Source organism: Pogoniulus pusillus, chromosome 24 (genome assembly GCF_015220805.1).
Source record: "Pogoniulus pusillus isolate bPogPus1 chromosome 24, bPogPus1.pri, whole genome shotgun sequence".
NCBI lineage: Eukaryota > Metazoa > Chordata > Aves > Piciformes > Lybiidae > Pogoniulus > Pogoniulus pusillus.
Genome location: NC_087287.1, coordinates 18,465,014 through 18,483,555, shown reverse-complemented (window position 1 = coordinate 18,483,555; position 18,542 = coordinate 18,465,014). Strand labels below are relative to the sequence as shown.

At 44.7% G+C, this 18,542-nt stretch overlaps 1 protein-coding gene across 2 annotated transcripts in view; it reads left to right on the top strand.

Moving 5' to 3' along the window:
- Positions 1-8,366, top strand: part of METTL15 (methyltransferase 15, mitochondrial 12S rRNA N4-cytidine) — an 84,456-nt gene extending 76,090 nt beyond the window's left edge. For both annotated transcript variants that reach the window (XM_064163846.1, XM_064163845.1), the window contains exons 5-6: positions 793-971; positions 7,269-8,366. In XM_064163846.1, the coding sequence (XP_064019916.1) occupies positions 793-971; positions 7,269-7,714 (625 nt within the window). In that variant the 3' untranslated portion in view covers positions 7,715-8,366. The remainder of the gene's footprint in view (positions 1-792; positions 972-7,268) is intronic.
- Positions 8,367-18,542: the final 10,176 nt, after the last annotated feature.

Here is an 18,542-nt window from a genome sequence, read left to right as displayed (position 1 = left end):
ATACTACTTGCCTCTGATTTCTAAGTTTTGTTAGCTTTTGTAAGATACTGCAGGAGAGTAACGAATGCCTGACAAAATATTCTGCACTTGCATGGTTTTGTGTGGGTTTACATTAGCAAACCCATATATGATGCTCAGAAGATGACTTGAAGGCAATTTCAATAGCAAAGTGACAGAGATTTAAAAACAAATAAATGTATGGCCTGTACTGTTTATATTGTAGTAATTCCTATCTTTTGTAACATGAAGTAACTTCTCTTCTCTCAAATCAGTATTCTGATATGAGCTCTTACGCCTTTTAATGAAAACTAAAGCAAAACTTGCTTTCATGAGCAATTCTTTTTCCATAGTAGATGTGAAAGGAGAGATCCTTGAAATCAGTTCTGAGTAGAAAACAACATGTACTGCAAGGTGACTAAAACGGAGCCATAAAGGGCAAATTTATGTTCTAAAGCTGACTAAATAAAAAGTCACCCAGTGGTTCTGGTTTAGAGCGGTTCTGAAGAGTATTTATTCTTGTCAACTCATTAAGCATCATTTATGCTATTGCTTGGGAGTTTTGGCTCTTCTAATTGATGTTAGGGAGCAAACTCTAACGTTTAGAGTAGAAAAGGAAAGGATTTAAAAGGTGCCAGTGCTATGTGTTTTCATAGGGTTGCTGTCTCTTGTTTGAGCACCTCAAAGGCACTTGTATGCAGGGTGTGTGTTTGACTTTGTCTCAATGCTATGAAGCTTCACCTCTTGTCAATGAAAACTGACGTCAGGGAACTAATTGGCTCTTCTCGTGCGTAGGTACCCTGACATGCCCACTGCTGCTGATGTTGTGAACGCTTTAGATCAACAGGCGCTTGCGTCCATCCTGAGAACATACGGGGAGGAGAGGCACGCCAGGAAAATCGCTGCAGCCATCGTTCAGGCACGCAGCATATACCCCATCACCAGAACTCAGCAGCTTGCAAGCATTGTTGCAGGTACCCTCATTAATTCTTCACAGTGGCTGAGGAGAAAAAATATTAATCCCCAAAGTCCCAGAGGGATCTATTTGTACTTGAAATCATGCAGGATCTAATCCTGCCTGTTCTGCTCTGATGTCAGCTCTATTTTTATAGTTTTTAAGCTCCCCCTTTTTATATTGTAGCCCAACGATTAGTTTAATAATAGATTTTACATGAGGTGATTTTTTTTCATCCTGCCAACCAAGTTGAAATGCAGCATGACAGCAGCCTAGGGATTTTTTTTTTCCCAGGTATTGATAAGCCTACAAAAATCAGAGATGTCATAATGCCTCTGTTAGTTTGAGATTTTGACATTTTAACATTTTGAGGGGAAGTACCAGGGCAGTTTCCAGTTGTGAATGAAATTAGATCTTTTCTGCCTCCTTAAAGAACCAGGGAGCAAAAAGCAAAGAGATACTTTGCTTGCTTCACCTCGCGAATGCCAACTAGATCAGCCTGAAGCAACTACTGAAACACTTCATCTTACTTGCTCTTCACTGTAAACAACTTGAACAAAATGTAGTTAGGCAGGAACTGTGCTCACATCAAGAACCTTCATGTTTGTGTTCTCAAGTGAAGATGTTCCCAGGAAAATGTGAGACACCAATCCTGTTTGTGAACAGTGTGGTAAGAAGTGTTGGATATTTTGATCTTTTTACCCAAGAAATGAAAGTGACTGTGTCTGATCACAAACAGTCCTAACCTGCTGTCTCTTTTGAGTACAGACCTTCAAAATGGCTATTCAGATTTACCATTTGTGAAGTGTTGTATCACTACCCTGAAGACTTAAAAAACCCTATCCCTAAAGTGCTGTTAGTATTAAAACTGGAAACTTAGGGGACTTAAAAATGAAAAGGTTTGGGCTTGTATAAATCAGGATACTTGAGAAAAATTGAAGCAGTCAGTTCAAAACTGAAAAACTGAAACTTGAACAGTTAATTGAGGCCCAAAGTTTAGCTGCTGTGATTAAAGGACCTGAAGACACTGCTTGCTTTGTAAGCCCCTGCTGTAAATGGTGCATGTGAGGAATAATCAAGCTGAAAAAAACACAAGGAGGTAAAACACTGTGAGGCTTTTATGAAACTTGAAGAGTTACATTTTTAGTAGGCATTGTTAGCAGCATCACAAACTAAAAGTTCTTTTTTTGTCACGAGATGTGTGCTTTTTGAACAACTGTTGGTTCAAAGGGTACCATTATTGAGACTGAGGCGATCATATTGCTCTGCTAAAGATATAAACCATAAACAAGTAACTCAGTAACTTCTGAAGTAATTTTAAGCACTGGCTTGAACTGAGGAAATAAACAAAAGACTCCAGTGAAGATCCCTTCCTGACCTTAGGGACATGGTTTAGTGGTGGACTTGGCAGTGTTACGTGAACACTTGGACTTGATGATCTTAAAGGTCATTTCTAGCCTAAATCATTCTATGATTCAATGTTTAATGGGTCACGTGTGAGTCATCACTTAATGATCACTCTGTGTGACAATGAGAGGGAATTTTTGTTCTCACTTCAAAGTCTGCAGCTTGTACATGAATCAGGCATGCATCAGGTAGTGTACATGCCAAAGGCAATGAGTGCAGCACGTACCTGCCAGGATAGTAAATATGTGTGTTTGGTGTGCTTTGCTTCAAGTGTGCAGATAGCTGCTGTCATTTATAGCCTGCAAGAAGGACGGAAAGAGACTGTTTACAAAGGTCTGTAGTGATAGGTCAAGGGGAAATGGCTTCAAACCAGAGAAGAGCAGATCTAGATGGGGTGTTACAAGCAGGTTCTTTACCATGAGGGTAGTGGAACACTGAAACAGGTTTCCCAGGGAGGTGGCTGGGTTCCCATAGCTGGAGAATGTAATTTTAATACAACTGATGGGTCTGTTTAAATTTCAGTGAGTAATGTGCCTTGTTATCTATTAGTTTATTTTAAATGTAATTGTTCTCAGTGTTATTTGGAGACATAATATGTTAACAGATCATTTTGAGATCATGTAGCCACCTGGAATTGGAAAGACTTGATGAGCTCCTGAAGAAATTTACAGAGTTAAAGAATTGTACTGAATCATAGAATGGAATCATAGAATCAACCAGGTTGGGAAAGACCACAAAGATCACCCAGTCCAACCTAGCACTCAGCTCTAGCCAATCAACCAGACCATGGCACTAAGTGCCTCAGCCAGGCTTTTCTTGAACACCTCCAGGGACGGCCACTCCACCACCTCCCTGGGCAGCCCATTCCAATGCCAATCACTCTCTCTGCCAGCAACTTCCTCCTAACATCCAGCCTAGACCTCCCCTGGCACAACTTGAGAACTGTGTCCACTTGTTCTGTTGCTGCTTGCCTGACAGAAGAGACCAACCCCACCTGGCTATGGCCTGCCTTCAGGTAGCTGTAGACAGCAACGAGGTCTGCCCTGAGCCTTCTTTTCTCAAGGCTGCACACCCCCAGCTCCCTCAGCCTCTCCTCACAGGGCTGTGCACCAGGCCCCTCCCCAGCCTTGCTGCCCTTCTCTGGACCCCTTCCAGTATCTTAGCATCTCTCTTGAATTGAGGAGCCCAGAACTGGACTCAGTACTCAAGGTGTGGTCTGACCAGTGCTACTACACTGCTGGCCACACTGTCCTGATCCAGGCCAGGATGCCATTGGCTGTTCTGATCACCTGGGTACACTGCTGGCTTATCTTCAGCTACTGTCTACCAGTACCCCCAGTATCCTTCTCTTCTTCTTACTGGGTGAGGCCAGTCTCATTCAGATTGGTTCACATTTTCAGACATTAATTATGATTTTGGAGTTTGTAATCTTGCCTGAATTTCAGATGGCTGAGAATGAACACTGTACTGAGGGAGCCTAGACAAAAGGACATCAGTTGCGTCACAGAACCTTATTAGCCGCGGTGCTAATTCACCAGACGGATTCCTGCAAACAGGTGCACGATCTGAATTAATTTTTAAACTCTCCCACTCTCCTACACTCTGGGGACTTTAATAGCTCATATTGACAGGCACAGCAAGAGGCTAAATTCATTCACTGCCTTTTTAAAATTTCAATACATGGCAACGTGTGAATCTATTAGGTTTTGTGAACGTGTCAGTAGCATCAGGGCATCCCAAAACTGCAAATGGTAATTTCTCTCCCTGGGATTTCAAAGCAGTCATCTAGCCAGAAGCGTGGTGGTTTTATGAATGAAATTCATTTTACAAGCTTCTCATACAGGTTCTTTTTTTCCCCTCGTATTTTTGAACATTGTACAGCCTGTTACCAGGAAGGATTTTCTTTTAGTGTCATGGTAATTGGAGGAGGCTGGGCAAGAGATTTTGTGCCTCAGCGGTAAGCACAAGTAGATTTTTATTTAACTGTAGCAGAGAACTGAGTGGGGTAGGAAATGTTTTCACCCCTGGAAGATACATCCATACCTACTGCCTTTGCTGAAAAAGGTGAAGGCCAGTGTGACAGAAAGCACTGCCACAGATGACATGTATTAGTCCCAGTCTCTGAAGACGGACCAGTAAGTCTTTGACCTTGGAAATAGTTTGATTTTGGTTTTAGTCTGAGACACTTTGCTCCATAAAGCTGTAGAGTGGCTGCATTTCTTTGCCAGTTTCCTGAATGCAGCTGTTCTGTGCTGTTATATATGCCTGGCAGTGCTCTTTGTGCATGTTCAGCTCAGGTGTGTATCAGAATATATCTGAAGGTTAATTTGTCCTTCTTTGATGTGTGATGCATTAATTCACAGTGAAAGATGAATGTCCTGGTTCATCATTATAGAATGTTATTGTAGGCAGATGTTGTGCTAGATAGCCATGGCAGGGCAAACAGAGGAACCTTTCAGAGACCCGTTAGTGTCCCAGCCATGCTGGTAGCCTGAGTAGCTAATTTCTGTTGTTTACTTGTTCAGTATTGCAATTGCTGTGTTCATGGTTGGACTAAAAATGTCTGGGCATATAGCAAGCCCTCCTGTCTATTTAGCTTTTTCAGAACCAGATTTCAAGTAGATATTTATACAGAATCATAGAATCAACCAAGTTGGAAGAGACCTCCTCCAAGCTCATCCAGCCCAACCCAGCACCCAGCCCTAGCCAGTCAACTGGACCATGGCACTAAGTGCCCCATCCAGGCTTTGCTTCAACACCTCCAGGGATGGTGACTCCACCACCTCCCTCCCTCTCTCTTCCAGTCCATAGATCTTCCCAGTTGTGTATTTTTGCTGGTTATTTCTAGGTCTGGTTGTTCCTCTCTATGATGTTCCCATGGCTGTGCAAAGAGCTGATTATTGTTAATGGTCAGGAGTGATGAGACTCCTGAACATCAAAATTAATAAACAGTATTAATTTGGGGAAAAGATCATCTCACAGTAATTAACTGCCACACCCCTGCCCCCCAAAACAACGAGGAGCAGGCTGTGCAGTCTCTTTCTCTCACGTCAGTGTGTGTGGGATAAGGCCTACTCTGGCAAGCTCTGTTCTCGCTGTGCACTGAGGCCTAGCAGGCCTGCTCGGGCAGGGCAGCAAGGCCTACTGGGCCTAGGGTAGGTGGGAGAGGCATGGCTGGTTGAGGCCTAATTCATAGAACCATAGAATCAGCCAGGTTGGAAGAGACCTCCAAGATCATCCAGTCCAACCTAGCACCCAGCCCTAACCAATCAACCAGACCATGGCACTAAGTGCCCCAGCCAGGCTTTTGTTCAACACCTCCAGGGACGGTGCCTCCACCACCTCCCTGGGCAGCCCATTCCAATGCCAATCACTCTGTCTGGGAAGAACTTCTTCCTAACATCCAGCCTAGACCTCCTCTGGCACAACTTGAGACTGTGTCCCCTTGTTCTGTTGCTGCTTGCCTGGCAGAAGAGACCAACTCCACCAGCTCACTCAGCCTCCCCTCACAGGGCTGTGTTCCAGCCCCCTCACCAGCTTTGTTGCCCTTCTCTGGATGTGTTCCAGTCCCTCAGCATCTCTCTTGAATTGAGGGGCCCAGAACTGGACACAGCACTCAAGGTGTGGCCTGGCCAGTGCTGAGTACAGGGGCACAGTAACCTCCCTTGTCCTACTGGCCACACTGCTCCTGATCTAGGCCAGGATGCCATTGGCTCTGCTGCCCACCTGGGCACACTGCTGATTCATGTTCAGCCTACTATGTACCAGCACCCCCAGGTCCCTTTTTGCCTGGCTGCTCTCCAGCCACTCTGTCCCCAGCCTGTAGCACTGCTTGGGCCCGGTTGGATGAGGCCTTGAGCGATCTGGTCCAGTGGAAGTTGCCACTGCCCATGGCACTGGAACTCCACCTCAGTTGAACAGAGTTTGCTTTCAGAACTCTGGAGTCAAAGCAGAAAACACAGATACATTGTCCAGAGGGAAGCTCCCCGCTCAGGGGCCAGGTGTAAGTTTGCTTCCCCCAGAGTCATCACAGTATCACACACAGTATCACACAGTATTATCAGGGTTGGAAGAGACCTCACAGATCATCAAGTCCAACCCTTTACCACAGAGCTCAAGGCCAGACCATGGCACTAAGTGCCACATCCAACCCTGTCCTGAACAGCTCCAGGGACGGCGACTCCACCACCTCCCCGGGCAGCCCATTCCAGTGTCCAATGACTCTCTCAGTGAAGAACTTTCCCCTCACCTCCAGCCTAAATTTCCCCTGGCACAGCCTGAGGCTGTGTCCTGTTGTTCTGGTGCTGTCCACCTGAGAGAAGAGAGCAACCTCCTCCTGGCCACAACCTCCCCTCAGGTAGTTGTAGACAGCAATAAGGTCTCCCCTGAGAATCATAGAATCATAGAATCAGCCAGGTTGGAAGAGACCTCCAAGATCATCCAGTCCAACCTAGCACCCAGCCCTATCCAATCAACCAGACCATGGCACTAAGTGCCTCATCCAGTCTTTTCTTGAAGACCCCCAGGGACGGTGCCTCCACCACCTCCCTGGGCAGCCCATTCCAATGGGAAATCACTCTCTCTGTGAAGAACTTCTTCCTAACATCCAGCCTATACCTCCCCTGGCACAACTTGAGACTGTGTCCCCTTGTTCTATTGCTGGTTGCCTGGGAGAAGAGGCCACCCCCCACCTGGCCACAACCACCCCTCAGGTAGTTGTAGACAGTAATAAGGTCACCCCTGAGCCTCCTCTTCTCCAGGCTAACCAATCCCAGCTCCCTCAGCCTCTCCTCGAATGGCTGTGCTCGAGGCCTCTCCCCAGCCTCGTCGCCCTGCTCTGGTACAGGAGTGGCTGACTGTCAGGATTGCTGTGTGGAAGTTAACATCTGCCTTTTGCAATTGCTGACAGGTGCTTTTCCCGCATCGGCACTGTACGCTCGGCGGGACCTGCTGCAGAGACCTGCACACGTTGCTACCAAGACTTTCCAAGGCCTGCGAATATTTGTCAATGATGAGCTCCATGAACTGCTTTTAGGGCTGCAAGCAGCTGAGAAGTTCCTTAGGCCGGGAGGTCGCCTTGTCGCCATCTCCTTTCATTCCCTGGAAGATCGCATTATCAAACGTTTTCTTCACGGGATAGACGTGACAGAAAAGTACAACCTTAGCTCAAGGCAGAAGATAAGGCAAGCTCTGAAAGACAGCTCCAAAAAGGATGGTGCACAGCAGTCTCTCCATGGAAAATCCAACTCCAATTGGATTTTTATACAGAGAAAAGTTCTTACGCCCCAGGCCAAGGATATTGAAACAAACCCAAGAGGAAGGTCAGCCAAACTGAGAGCAGCTGTTAAACAATAATGATAATGATAAAAGATTGTGTGTGTACCTATATGGTCCTTAAATATTGTTTTCTAGGAGATTAACTGGGCAGAAAGTGTCAAACTGAAAAAAAAATTAAATAAAATGAAGGTTATTAGAAAACATTTTCCTTACATTGGTGCTTTTCAATTAGGAGGTAGGGTAGAGCATAAGAAAAGAAAGTAAATGTGGCTGCCTTGTAATTACAGAGATGAAGACCTCTTTGTAAGAAGGGCATCAAACCCCAAGTTTATACATTTTCCACGTTTGATGCCTTTGCAGTATCTCCTTCAGACCAAATTCAAACAGTCTAAATTCAGCAGCAGACTGGAGGGGTGGATTTTGCCCACCAAATGGGGTAGAGTTTGCACACCTAAGTTTGATGGCTGTGTTAGTCTGGAGTCAGTTTGAATGAAGCTCAGAATTCATGGTGTATAAGTCTCTGTATCTCAACTGATTTGTTGTGTGAATGCCTGTGGGACAGGTGTTTGTGTTCTTGTATACAAGTATCAGTTTATTTAATGTTCTGTCCAGGAATTTGGAAGTGGACTCTTTTTACCCTCTCTGTAAAACAAGTAAAAACTTCTGAGTGATCAGCTGGCTATTTTATGTTTATGGATTGCAAATAATAAATATTATACTGGAGAAAGAAGATACTTAAAACCCAGTGTTGACACTTGAACGCTACAGGTAAGCAGTCACATTTCTACTTGATCATTTGAATTTCTTCTTGTGACCCTAACTTTTGTTCCTAGATCCAACAGAACTTTTAGGTGTTGATAGAATTATAGCTGCCCATCCCAAAAGGAGTATAGAATCATAGAATCAACTAGGTTGGAAGAGACCTGCAAGATCACCCAGTCCAACCTAGCACCCAACCCTATCCAGTCAACTAGACCATGGCACTAAGTGCCTCATACAGGCTTCTCTTGAACACCTCCAGGCACGGCCACTCCACCACCTCCTTGGGCAGCCCATTCCAATGCCAATCACTCTCTCTGCCAACAACTTCCTCTTAACATCCAGCCTAGACTTCCCCTGGCAAAACTTGAGGCTGTGTACCCTTTTTCTGTTGCTGGTTGCCTGGGAGAAGAGACCACCCCCACCTGGCTACAGCCTTCCTTCAGGTGGTTGTAGACAGCAATGAGGTCAGCCCTGAGCCTCCTCTTCTGCAGGCTGCACACCCCCAGCTCCCTCAGCCTCTCCTCATAGGGTTTGTGTTCCAGGCCTTTCACCAGCTTCATTGCCCTTCTCTGGACATGTTGGACTTCTAAAATACTCTCCTTTGCTAGTGACCATTTACTATGAGGTGCTGCTTATGTAAGTATGGAATCCTTTTGTGAAAGGTCTGCTGTAACATGAATTGATTTGGATGCTGTGCTAAGAAGTAGAATACAGAACAATTCCTTTTTTAGTAAGGATATATGAATTCAGTCTAGATTTGGCTCTACATTTTGTCTGAAAAGATTGTTGTTTTGCAGACTTTGTATGTTAAAAGACTATCAGGAAATAGTGTGAGTTTCAACTTCTCTGGCTTCTGATTCATCTCTTCAGGACAAAAAGTCCTTATTTGGTTAATCAAATTGGTAGCAGGATTTAATTTGTGGTGAACGTGAAACTTGGCTGGTAGAACAGAAAATCCAGTTTCTGGCTCTGAGCTAAATGGTGACTACACCAGCTTCTGAAAGAGAAGTGACTGGATCATTCCAGACTTGATTTGCATCAAGCATCCTCTCTATGCTGATGCAAATTATTACTTTCCAGATTTTTGTTTTGTACTGACAGAAGCAAGTGAAAATTTAGGTTAGCTGCTTATAATACAGAATATATTGAAATACTGCAATATTATACAGAGTCACAGAACCATAGGCATTGGAAGGGACCTTTGGAGATCAGTCAACCTCCTTGCCAAAGCAGGATCACCCAGGGCAGGCCACATGGACATGCATCCACACAGGTTTAGAAAGTCTCCAGAGAGGACTTCACAACCTCTCTGGGCAGCCTGCTCCAGTGCTCTGTCACCCTCACTGTAAAGAAGTGCTTCCTCGTTTTGAGGTGGAGCCTTCTGTGTTCCAGCTTGTGCCCATTGTTCCTTGTCTTGTCACTGAGCACCACCCAGAAGAGCCTGGCACCTTCATCCTGACACCCACCCCTCAGGTATTTATTGTGCACCTGGGTTGGTGCAGTCCCAAGCACAGCTCCAGGGTGGGTGGCAAATGGCTGAGAGCAGCCCTGAGGAAAAGGACCTGGGGTCTGGAGTGATGCAAAGCTCAACAGGAGCCTGCAGTGTGAGTGCAGCCCAGACACAACCCTGTGCTGGGCTGCAGCAAGAGCAGTGTGGGCAGCAGGGCAAGGGAGGGGATTCTGCCCCTTTGCTCTACTCTCTTGAGGCCCCACATAGAGTCCTGGGTGCAGTTCTGCAGCCCCCAACACAAGAAGGACATGGAAGTGTTGGAGCAAGTCCAGAGGAGGCCACCAAGATGCTCAGAGGGCTGCAGCAGCTCTGCTGTGAGGACAGGCTACAACAGTTGGGGTGCTGCAGCCTGGGGAAGAGAAGGCTTTGAGGAGACCTCAGAGTAGCCTTACAGTATCTGAAAGGGGCCTACAGGAAGGCTGGGGAGGGACTATTGACAAGGTCTTGTAATGACAGGATGAGGAGGAATGGGTTTGAACTGGCAGAGGGGAGATTTAAACAGGATGTTAGGAAAGGTTTTTTTCCAGTGAGGGTGGTGAGACACTGGCACAGGTTGCCCAGGGAGGTTGTGGCTGCTGCCTCCCTGAAGGTGTTCAAGGCCAGGTTGGATGAGGCCTTGAGCGACCTGTTCTAGTGGGAGGTGTCCCTGCCTATGGTGGGGGGTTAGAACTGCCTGAACTTTGAGGTCCCTTCCAGCCTAAACCATTCTAAACAAAAAAATTCTGAAAGGTGTCAATCAAATCCCCTCTCAGCCTTCTCTTTGCCAGACTGAACAGCCCCAGGTCTCTCAGTTGGTCCTCAGAGATGAGATGTGCAAGTCCCACAGTCATCCTCATAGCTTCTGTTGGACTCTCTCCAGCAGATCCCTGTCTCTCTTGAACTGGGGAACCCAAACCTGGGCAGAGTATTGCAGGTGTGGCCTCAGCGGGGCAGAGCAGACAGTGGAATGATGCTGGGCATTTTATACTACTCTGAAATCAGAATATTTCCCCCCTGGTTTCATTATACATGCTATTAAATATTAAATAAAACATTCTGCTTCAAATAATATTACTTACTGGTGACATCTTGGAGACAACAGGCTCTACCTTAAATAGACAGGTTTTTTCATCCAGACATTAAATATGAATAGCTAATGTTATTTTTAGCTAAGATTCCATACAGAAAGGCACTCCAATTGCAGGTTGGAAAAGTTGTTCCTGCAGCACAGGCTTAGAAGTGTCGAGTGCCACACTGTGCCTTCTTCAGGAGCACACTTCAGGGAAAGACCTTCCAATTATAGCACAACTTTGCTAGCACTATCCCAGAAATTATGTGAAAGCATTACAGTTCCTTTTGCTTGCCGTGGTGTTTAAAATCCACCCTTCTTAGCCCTGATGGCAAAGGCACATTTTCTTCTGGTAGTTGGCCTATTGTCTGTCAGGTTTTGTAAATAGATTCCCTCAGCTGGGGCAAGGAGGAAACTTGGTCTTTATTTTTAGGTTGGAGCTGCATAGCCGTGGCAGTGTGTCAGTCATTGTGCTCTTTGCAGGATCTGTTTCTCTCCTCTAAGGGTCTCATTTTCAGCTTTAAACTTGTGGTATAGAGAGTCCTAGAATTTTAATCTCTGCTTGCCTGAAAAAAACCTTAATCTGGTACACCACAGGACCACCACTGCCTTGAGCCATTTCCCCAAGGTGATGAACAACGCCATAGAGGCTACCCGAGGGAGAACAAGTACATAAAATGAAGAAGAGCTTATAGAGTGTAACCTGCAAAAGCAATGGAACCAGGGAAGTGAGTACTTTAAAATTGCTTTAGCTTGTTTGTCTCCACATTAGAGTGAACTAATTAGCAGAGTTGACTTCTCTTGTTCTTTAACTCGACCCTTGGGCTTGCACCCTGCATTGGGCAGCAAATATAGACTGCCATGGTTTTGTCTCAGCTAGCAGCCCCAACAGTCCAATTACAGCAGTGGGGTTTCATAGGATAGTCTGATTTGGAAGGGACCTCTGAAGGTCATCTAGTCCAACCCCCTTTGCAATAAGCAGGGGCATCCTCAACTACATCAGGTTGCCCAAAGCCCTGTCAAATCTCACTTTGAGTATCTCCAGGTACGGGGACCCAACCACCTCCCCAGTCAGGCTGCCTCCTTCCCATCCCTGCCTCTTCCCCACTGGTTGGACAAGGGTCAAGGGTGCTAGGTTGGCCAGTAGGACAAAGGAGGTTATTCTTTCCCTGTGCTCAGCACTGGTCAGGCCACACTGTGAGTGCTGTGTCCAGTTCTGGGCTTCTTAATTCAAGAGAGATGTTGAGGTGCTGGAAGGTGTCCAGAGAAGGGCAACAAAGCTGGTGAGGGGCCTGGAACACAAACCCTCTGAGGAGAGGCTGAGGGAGCGGGGGGTGTGCAGCCTGCAGAAGAGGAGGCTCAGGGATGACCTCATGGCTGTCTACAACTACCTGAAGGGAGGCTGTAGCCAGACAGGGGTTGGTCTCTTCTCCCAGACATCTAGCAACAGAACAAGGGGACACAGTCTCAAGTTGTGCTGGGTGAAGTCTAGGCTGGATGTTAGGAGGAAGTTGTTGTCAGAGAGAGTGATTGGCATTGGAATGAGCTGCCCAGGGAGGTGGTGCAGTCACCGTCCCTGGAGGTGTTCAAGAGAAGACTGGATGGGGCACTTAGTGCCATGGTCTGGTTGACTGGCTAGGGCTGGGGGATAAGTTGGACTGGATGATCTTGCAGGTCTCTTCCAACCTGCTTGATTCTATAATTCTATGAAAGCCCAAATGCCAGTTGTGATAAGGACAATTTACTACACCATTGCAGAGATCTCAGATTACACAAAGGGACAATGAGAAAACTGACAACCCAAAATGGGAGGAAAAGTACCAGTGTGCACAGCAGATGGAAACAAGGAAAATGCTGCTGCTGCACACAGACTGGACCTGGAACTAAAGGAAAGAACTTCAGCCTGAAAGTGGGGAAGAAACTCAAGGAAGCCAGAGCAGGACACTTCTCCAAACTACAAAATGTCTTAAAAGTCCCATCAATCCTGGCCAACCACTTTGCCATGAGCATGGTGCAGAATGCATGATCCAACTGGTTCTGCTGCTCTGTGTCACTGGGGTGGGTAGCCCTGTCCTCCCGCTCCCATCCCTTGTCCCTTCTCATGGGCTGAGTCAGCTTAAACCCGCAGAGGGAACTAGACAGTTACCCTCTGAACAAGGGGTTTATTGTACAAATACAGTACTTTCAGAACAGATCATTCTGAAGTATAAGCACAATTAGCTGCATTTATAGCCATTGGGGGCCTACCAACATTATTTCCCTGCTGGTTCCTAAGGAAAAAGAATCAGCTTTGTTGTTTCAGAATGCAAAGGCTTAATCATCCTGCTTTCAAGCAATGCAAGGAATTAGTATCTGTCTGCAGGGGTTTTTGTAATTATTACAATTGTGTAATTTCTCAGTAGTCTCTTCAAGTTGCTCACTTACTGCTGAGATTGCCAGCTGACTTGGACAAATCCCAGTCTGCAGTGTCAGGTTCTGCACAGCTGTGCTGAGGCACTTGGTGGATGGAAGGAGAGGATTCCTAATGCGGGATGGACACAGAAAATACAGCCTCCAGTAAACACTATTAGCAAGTGGTTCTTCTAGGAGCAAATATTGCATCAGACCTTGTGCATCCTGCTTTCTAGAGTAGCATTTCTGTGATTATTAATGACTCACATTAATAGTAGAGCAATTACTCTTTGCACTGGAGAAGTCATGGTTTTAATTGGAGAGTTTATGCTCCTAAATAGTGTAACAGCAGTGTGAGGGAGGAAGCATGAGGAGCTGTGCCCTGAGGTAAGGTGATGTGCAGGGGAGGGATGATTACAATAAGCAGTGTAGGGCACAGATTGTTGGTGATTTTATTTGATTAATCTAAATTTTAAAATAACTTAGATTCAGTCTTGACTCATTGTTTAGAGTATCACTGTACTGGTGAAAAATGAGGTGAGTGAAGAAACAGAGAAGCAATAAGACCATTTGTTGCTGCCCGTCTTGCTTCACTTTGCCTTTAGCAACAGTAATGAAGGGGTCCAGACCTGATTTTTTGTGCCCCAAAGTTTCACCAGGAAGGGCCCCTTGAAAGGTTTAGGGTTGTAGACATCAGGTTTACAAGCACTGTTATTTGAAATGTGGGAGCCAATCTTTATATCCGTAGAATCAAGCAGATTGGAAGAGACCTCCAAGCTCATCCAGTCCAACCTAGCCCTAGCCAGTCAACTAGACCATGGCACTAAGTGCCTCATCCAGGCTTTTCTTGAACACCTCCAGGGATGGTGACTCCACCACCTCCCTGGGCAGCCCATTCCAATGCCAATCACTCTCTCTGGGAAGAACTTCTTCCTAACATCCAGCCTAGACCTCCCCCGGCACAACTTGAGACTGTGTCCCCTTGTTCTGTTGCTGCTTGCCTGGGAGAAAAGACTTTCCTTCCTCTTTCCCTCTCTTCCTTCTTTCCTAGTTTTAAGCAATTGCTTATAACTAGTATGTAACATGCCTCTTTGTAAGTTATTTGTAAGTATCATCAGATGTGAAAGCCATTTTACAGCTGAGGCATACTGGAATTAAAGCAAGATTTCTGGATTAATTAAGACTCCAATGGTACAGTGAGTCTTGCAAATTGAAATGAATGCAAAACAGCTTCTTCCCTTCCCCTTCTCCCACCCCCTTGTGGAAGACTGAGAAAAATATGTTTAATTAGACATGAAGTAATAAGCAGTAAAGAACAACTTGGGAAAAAAAAAAGTATGAGTTGTATGTCCAGTTTCAATAAGAAGTCATTATTTGCAATTTTCTGCTATTTTTTCCCATTCATTGCCTAATTTTACCTGTTTGGGAATGAGCAGGATTTATGCCATGGCTCAGTCCGCTTCCATGGATGCAGAGCACAGTAACAGTGGGCAGATCTATGTGCTTGCAAACCCAGAGTCATATATATTTCTCTTGGTGTCCTGTGTGGATGGAATTATGTTTCTGAAGCCTCTGCAAGCTTATCCCAAGGTGAATCCCTGGGGATATTCAGGGTGAGGCTTGACAGGGCTCTGGACAACCTGGTCTAGTTGAGGATGTCTCAGCTGACTGCAGGGGGGGTTGGACTGGATGACCTTTGGAGGTGCCTTCCAGCCTGGACCATTCCATGATTCTATGAGTAAGAGGGGAGGTCTTTTCTCTTCCATAAAACTGTGATACTTATCCATCCTATTTTATTCTTTCCTTCATGATGTGGTTTGCTTGAATATGTGCCATGTTTTTCAGTGTTGCATCCCTAAGGAAAAAGGGAAGTCATGGGAAATGTAAGCTAAAAAACCAAAGCCAATGATCAGTTGCCTGAATCTCTTAACTGCCCTTACATAGCTGCTCTCACAAGAAATTATTGTGTTCATCTCACTTTCCTGTGACCTTTAGGCAAAATGTGTTTTTCCTGAAGATTTTAAAGCCAAACTTGATTGGTTCCAATAGTCAAACCCAAACTGGTGTTTTAAAAAATGTAATTTTATGTTTCCAAATTTAAACTCTGATGCCTCCTTTATAGCTGTCTCTTTAAAGAATAAAACTGGAGATACGGCTCCCTCTGCCTGCCCTGGGAATACCTGTGCTTGGTTCCTTTTGGAATGCACCTGCAAGCCATACTAGTTAGTGCATGGTTATAGTCGACATGGTGATAAGAGATTAAAACCTGTGGATAAGTTTTACAGGTCAGTGTTTTAAGTTATGCTACCTGGAATTGTAAAAAGAGCAATGCTGGAGTCGTTTTCTTATCTGACAATCCTTCAATCAAGACACCTAACTCAAAAGGCAGAGAATCAAACTTGCATGGTAAGTTTCTCAAAGCAAATATGTTATTAGAATGAAATAGGTATTTAGAGAAGCTCTGGGTTTTAGTGCCCATACAATTTTACAGGCATAGTGCTGGCAAATGTACTTCATGTTTTTGTTGACATTAAAACCCTCAAAATTTCTCTGCTGGTGGAAAAATCTGCATGAGCAGGAAAGCATTAGGAATTATGACAGAAACTGGAATGAAGATAAATGTTGCTGTGAAAATCATATCTTAAGAGTTCATACCTACTAGAATACCTGAGTGAAAAGTCAGGGTGTGGTGTACTCTGTTGTGGTTTGTTCACGTGCCACAGCAGTTTGAGTCTGTGGATGTATTCTGGCAAAGCAAATGCAAATTGCTTTTCAGTTTTAGCTTGTCTGTGGGTTGTATTTCCACCGAGTGTGTACTAGACTTCAGAATAAGTCTCTGCTAGGTTTACAGAATCATAGAACATTGAGGTTTGAAAAGACCTTGAAGGTCATCAAGTCCAGCAATAACTCAACTGCCATGACCACTAAACTGTATCCTGAGGTGCTACATCCACAGCTTCTGGAACACCTCCAGGGTTGGTGACTCCACTACCTCTCTAGTCAGCCTCTCATGATGTTGTTAGCATTTTATATCAGCCATAACTATACTAATAACAAGGTTATATCACAAGTTAGTAACTATAGTAATAAAAATGAAACATCCAGATAGAATTTGTACACAAAAATGTGTGGAAGCTTAGTAATAACTTTGTCATCAACAATTGAGGCTGGAAAAGTTCTTTTTGGTTCAAACTGTAAGCTTACTTCTACACACCCTTCCTGTAAATGGAGTATGTGTGTATGTATTTGTTTTTTTTTAATCAGAAGTAGTTTCAGACTTAAGAACATCTCTCATAGACTTTGCAGAGAACTGAAATAGGACATATTGACAGTTCTGGCTGATAAGTATCTGAAAATAAAGACATCATAGAAACTGTTTTGTAATATGGTGCAAAACTTCTATGCTCAAGAGTAATGATGCATGGATGCCTGTTAATACATGCACAGTCTGAAAGCCTGATCTTGCAGCCTTTATTTATGGGGAGAGCTTTCTTGTACACAGACTTTATCTACACAATGTCCTGTTTCTCAAAGTTGTGATAGAAGTGGGAGTGGAAGTCTTGGTAGGCAGCACAAGCTGACATAAAGAGCAGAGGTAAGTCTGGTGTAGACTGGTGGATGAGTTTCTGTTGGAGCAGAAGGGGCTTGATGCTCTGCAAAATGGGCTGCCCAGGGAGGTGGTGGAGGCACCGTCCCTGGAGGTGTTCAAGAAAAGCCTGGATGAGGCACTTAGTGCCATGGTCTGGTTGACTGGATAGGGCTGGGGGATAGGTTGGACTGGATGACCTCGGAGGTCTCTTCCAACCTGGTTGATTCTATGATTCTATGGGCCAGGCCAGGTTACTCATACAGTGGTAACTAAATACTGTAGTGCTGAATTAACCAAGTTACAGAATCTCACAATGTTAGGGGTTGGAATGGACTTGAAAGGACAATCTAGTCCAACCCCCCTGCCAGAGTAGGATCACTTAGAGTAGATTGTACAGGAGTGCATCCAGGCAGGTTTTGAATGTCTCCAGAGAGTTAGTGATGTGGAGGCAGGTCCACTTGTGTATTTCACCATGGCTCAGCAACAGTGCCAGTGTGTTTCAGGAATCTGAAGTTAAGAAAATGAGAATTTAAAAATTATATGAAAAAGTGAAGTTAAGGAAATGATCATTAAAAAAAAAACAACAGCTCCTTGCAATTGAAGCTTCTATATGATTTTTATACTGCCTCTCTTGGGGAGGGCAGAAAGGATGACACAAAAATGGGGAGGAAAAAAAATTGATCTCTATTATTGCTGTCTTTACTAAAGGTAATAAAAAGCTTGTATTGGTTTAAAAAAGTTGGGCTGGAGGCCCAAACCACACACATGCTGTAATTATCACTATTTACCAGTCTATTAGAAGCTAGCAGCTGATGTGAAGTTATAAAGCAGTAGATTAATTCAATGTGCTTGGCAAATACCCTGTCATATAGCTGTACTGTGCTTAATAGTATGTAAACTGAAGGTAATTAGGGGATGATTAGGCATGTGTCACACTGGCCTTCACACCGGGACCCTGCCAGTTTCTCTTGTGCAAGTCTAAAGCAAACAGCCCAGCACTGGGTGCACCCTGCACACCTGGGCAGGAGCACTGCTGTAGCTGGTAGTCCGATGACTGATGTGTAGATTCAGATCTGAGCCTCCCCTTAGAAGGTGACAGTATCTAACTTTTTGATGGTGTCTAAGAAATATCTGACTAATTGTTAGCTAATGCTTTATTAATAGATCTGGAGTTGTTTTGAAAACAACATAGTGCAAGCTGAACTTAGCAAGGGTTTCTGGATGCTGCTTCACCTTGGTAATTCCCCCCCACAAGGCAACCTAGCTATTGTTCTTTGAGAATTAAGTGAAACTTTCCTTGAATCAGCAGCAGTAGGCAACAGCTCTTCTTTGAGACAAAAAAAATAATTAACAAATTTAATTGCAGTGACCATTAGATCCAATTACATCCCAACAGGAGCACAGTCCTCCATAAATACTGCATTTCCCACCAGTTCAGTCGTTCAGCAGCGTGTCAAAAGTCCTCCTTTGCGGTTGAGCCACTTCTGTTATAGTTGGCAAAAGTTTTACTCAGCCTATCCAAGTCATAGCTTAGTTTTCAGGTTCCTCTGTAATTCGAGTAGGCTTTGTCTATATGTAAAAAAATAATTATGTAGTACTTAGTTTT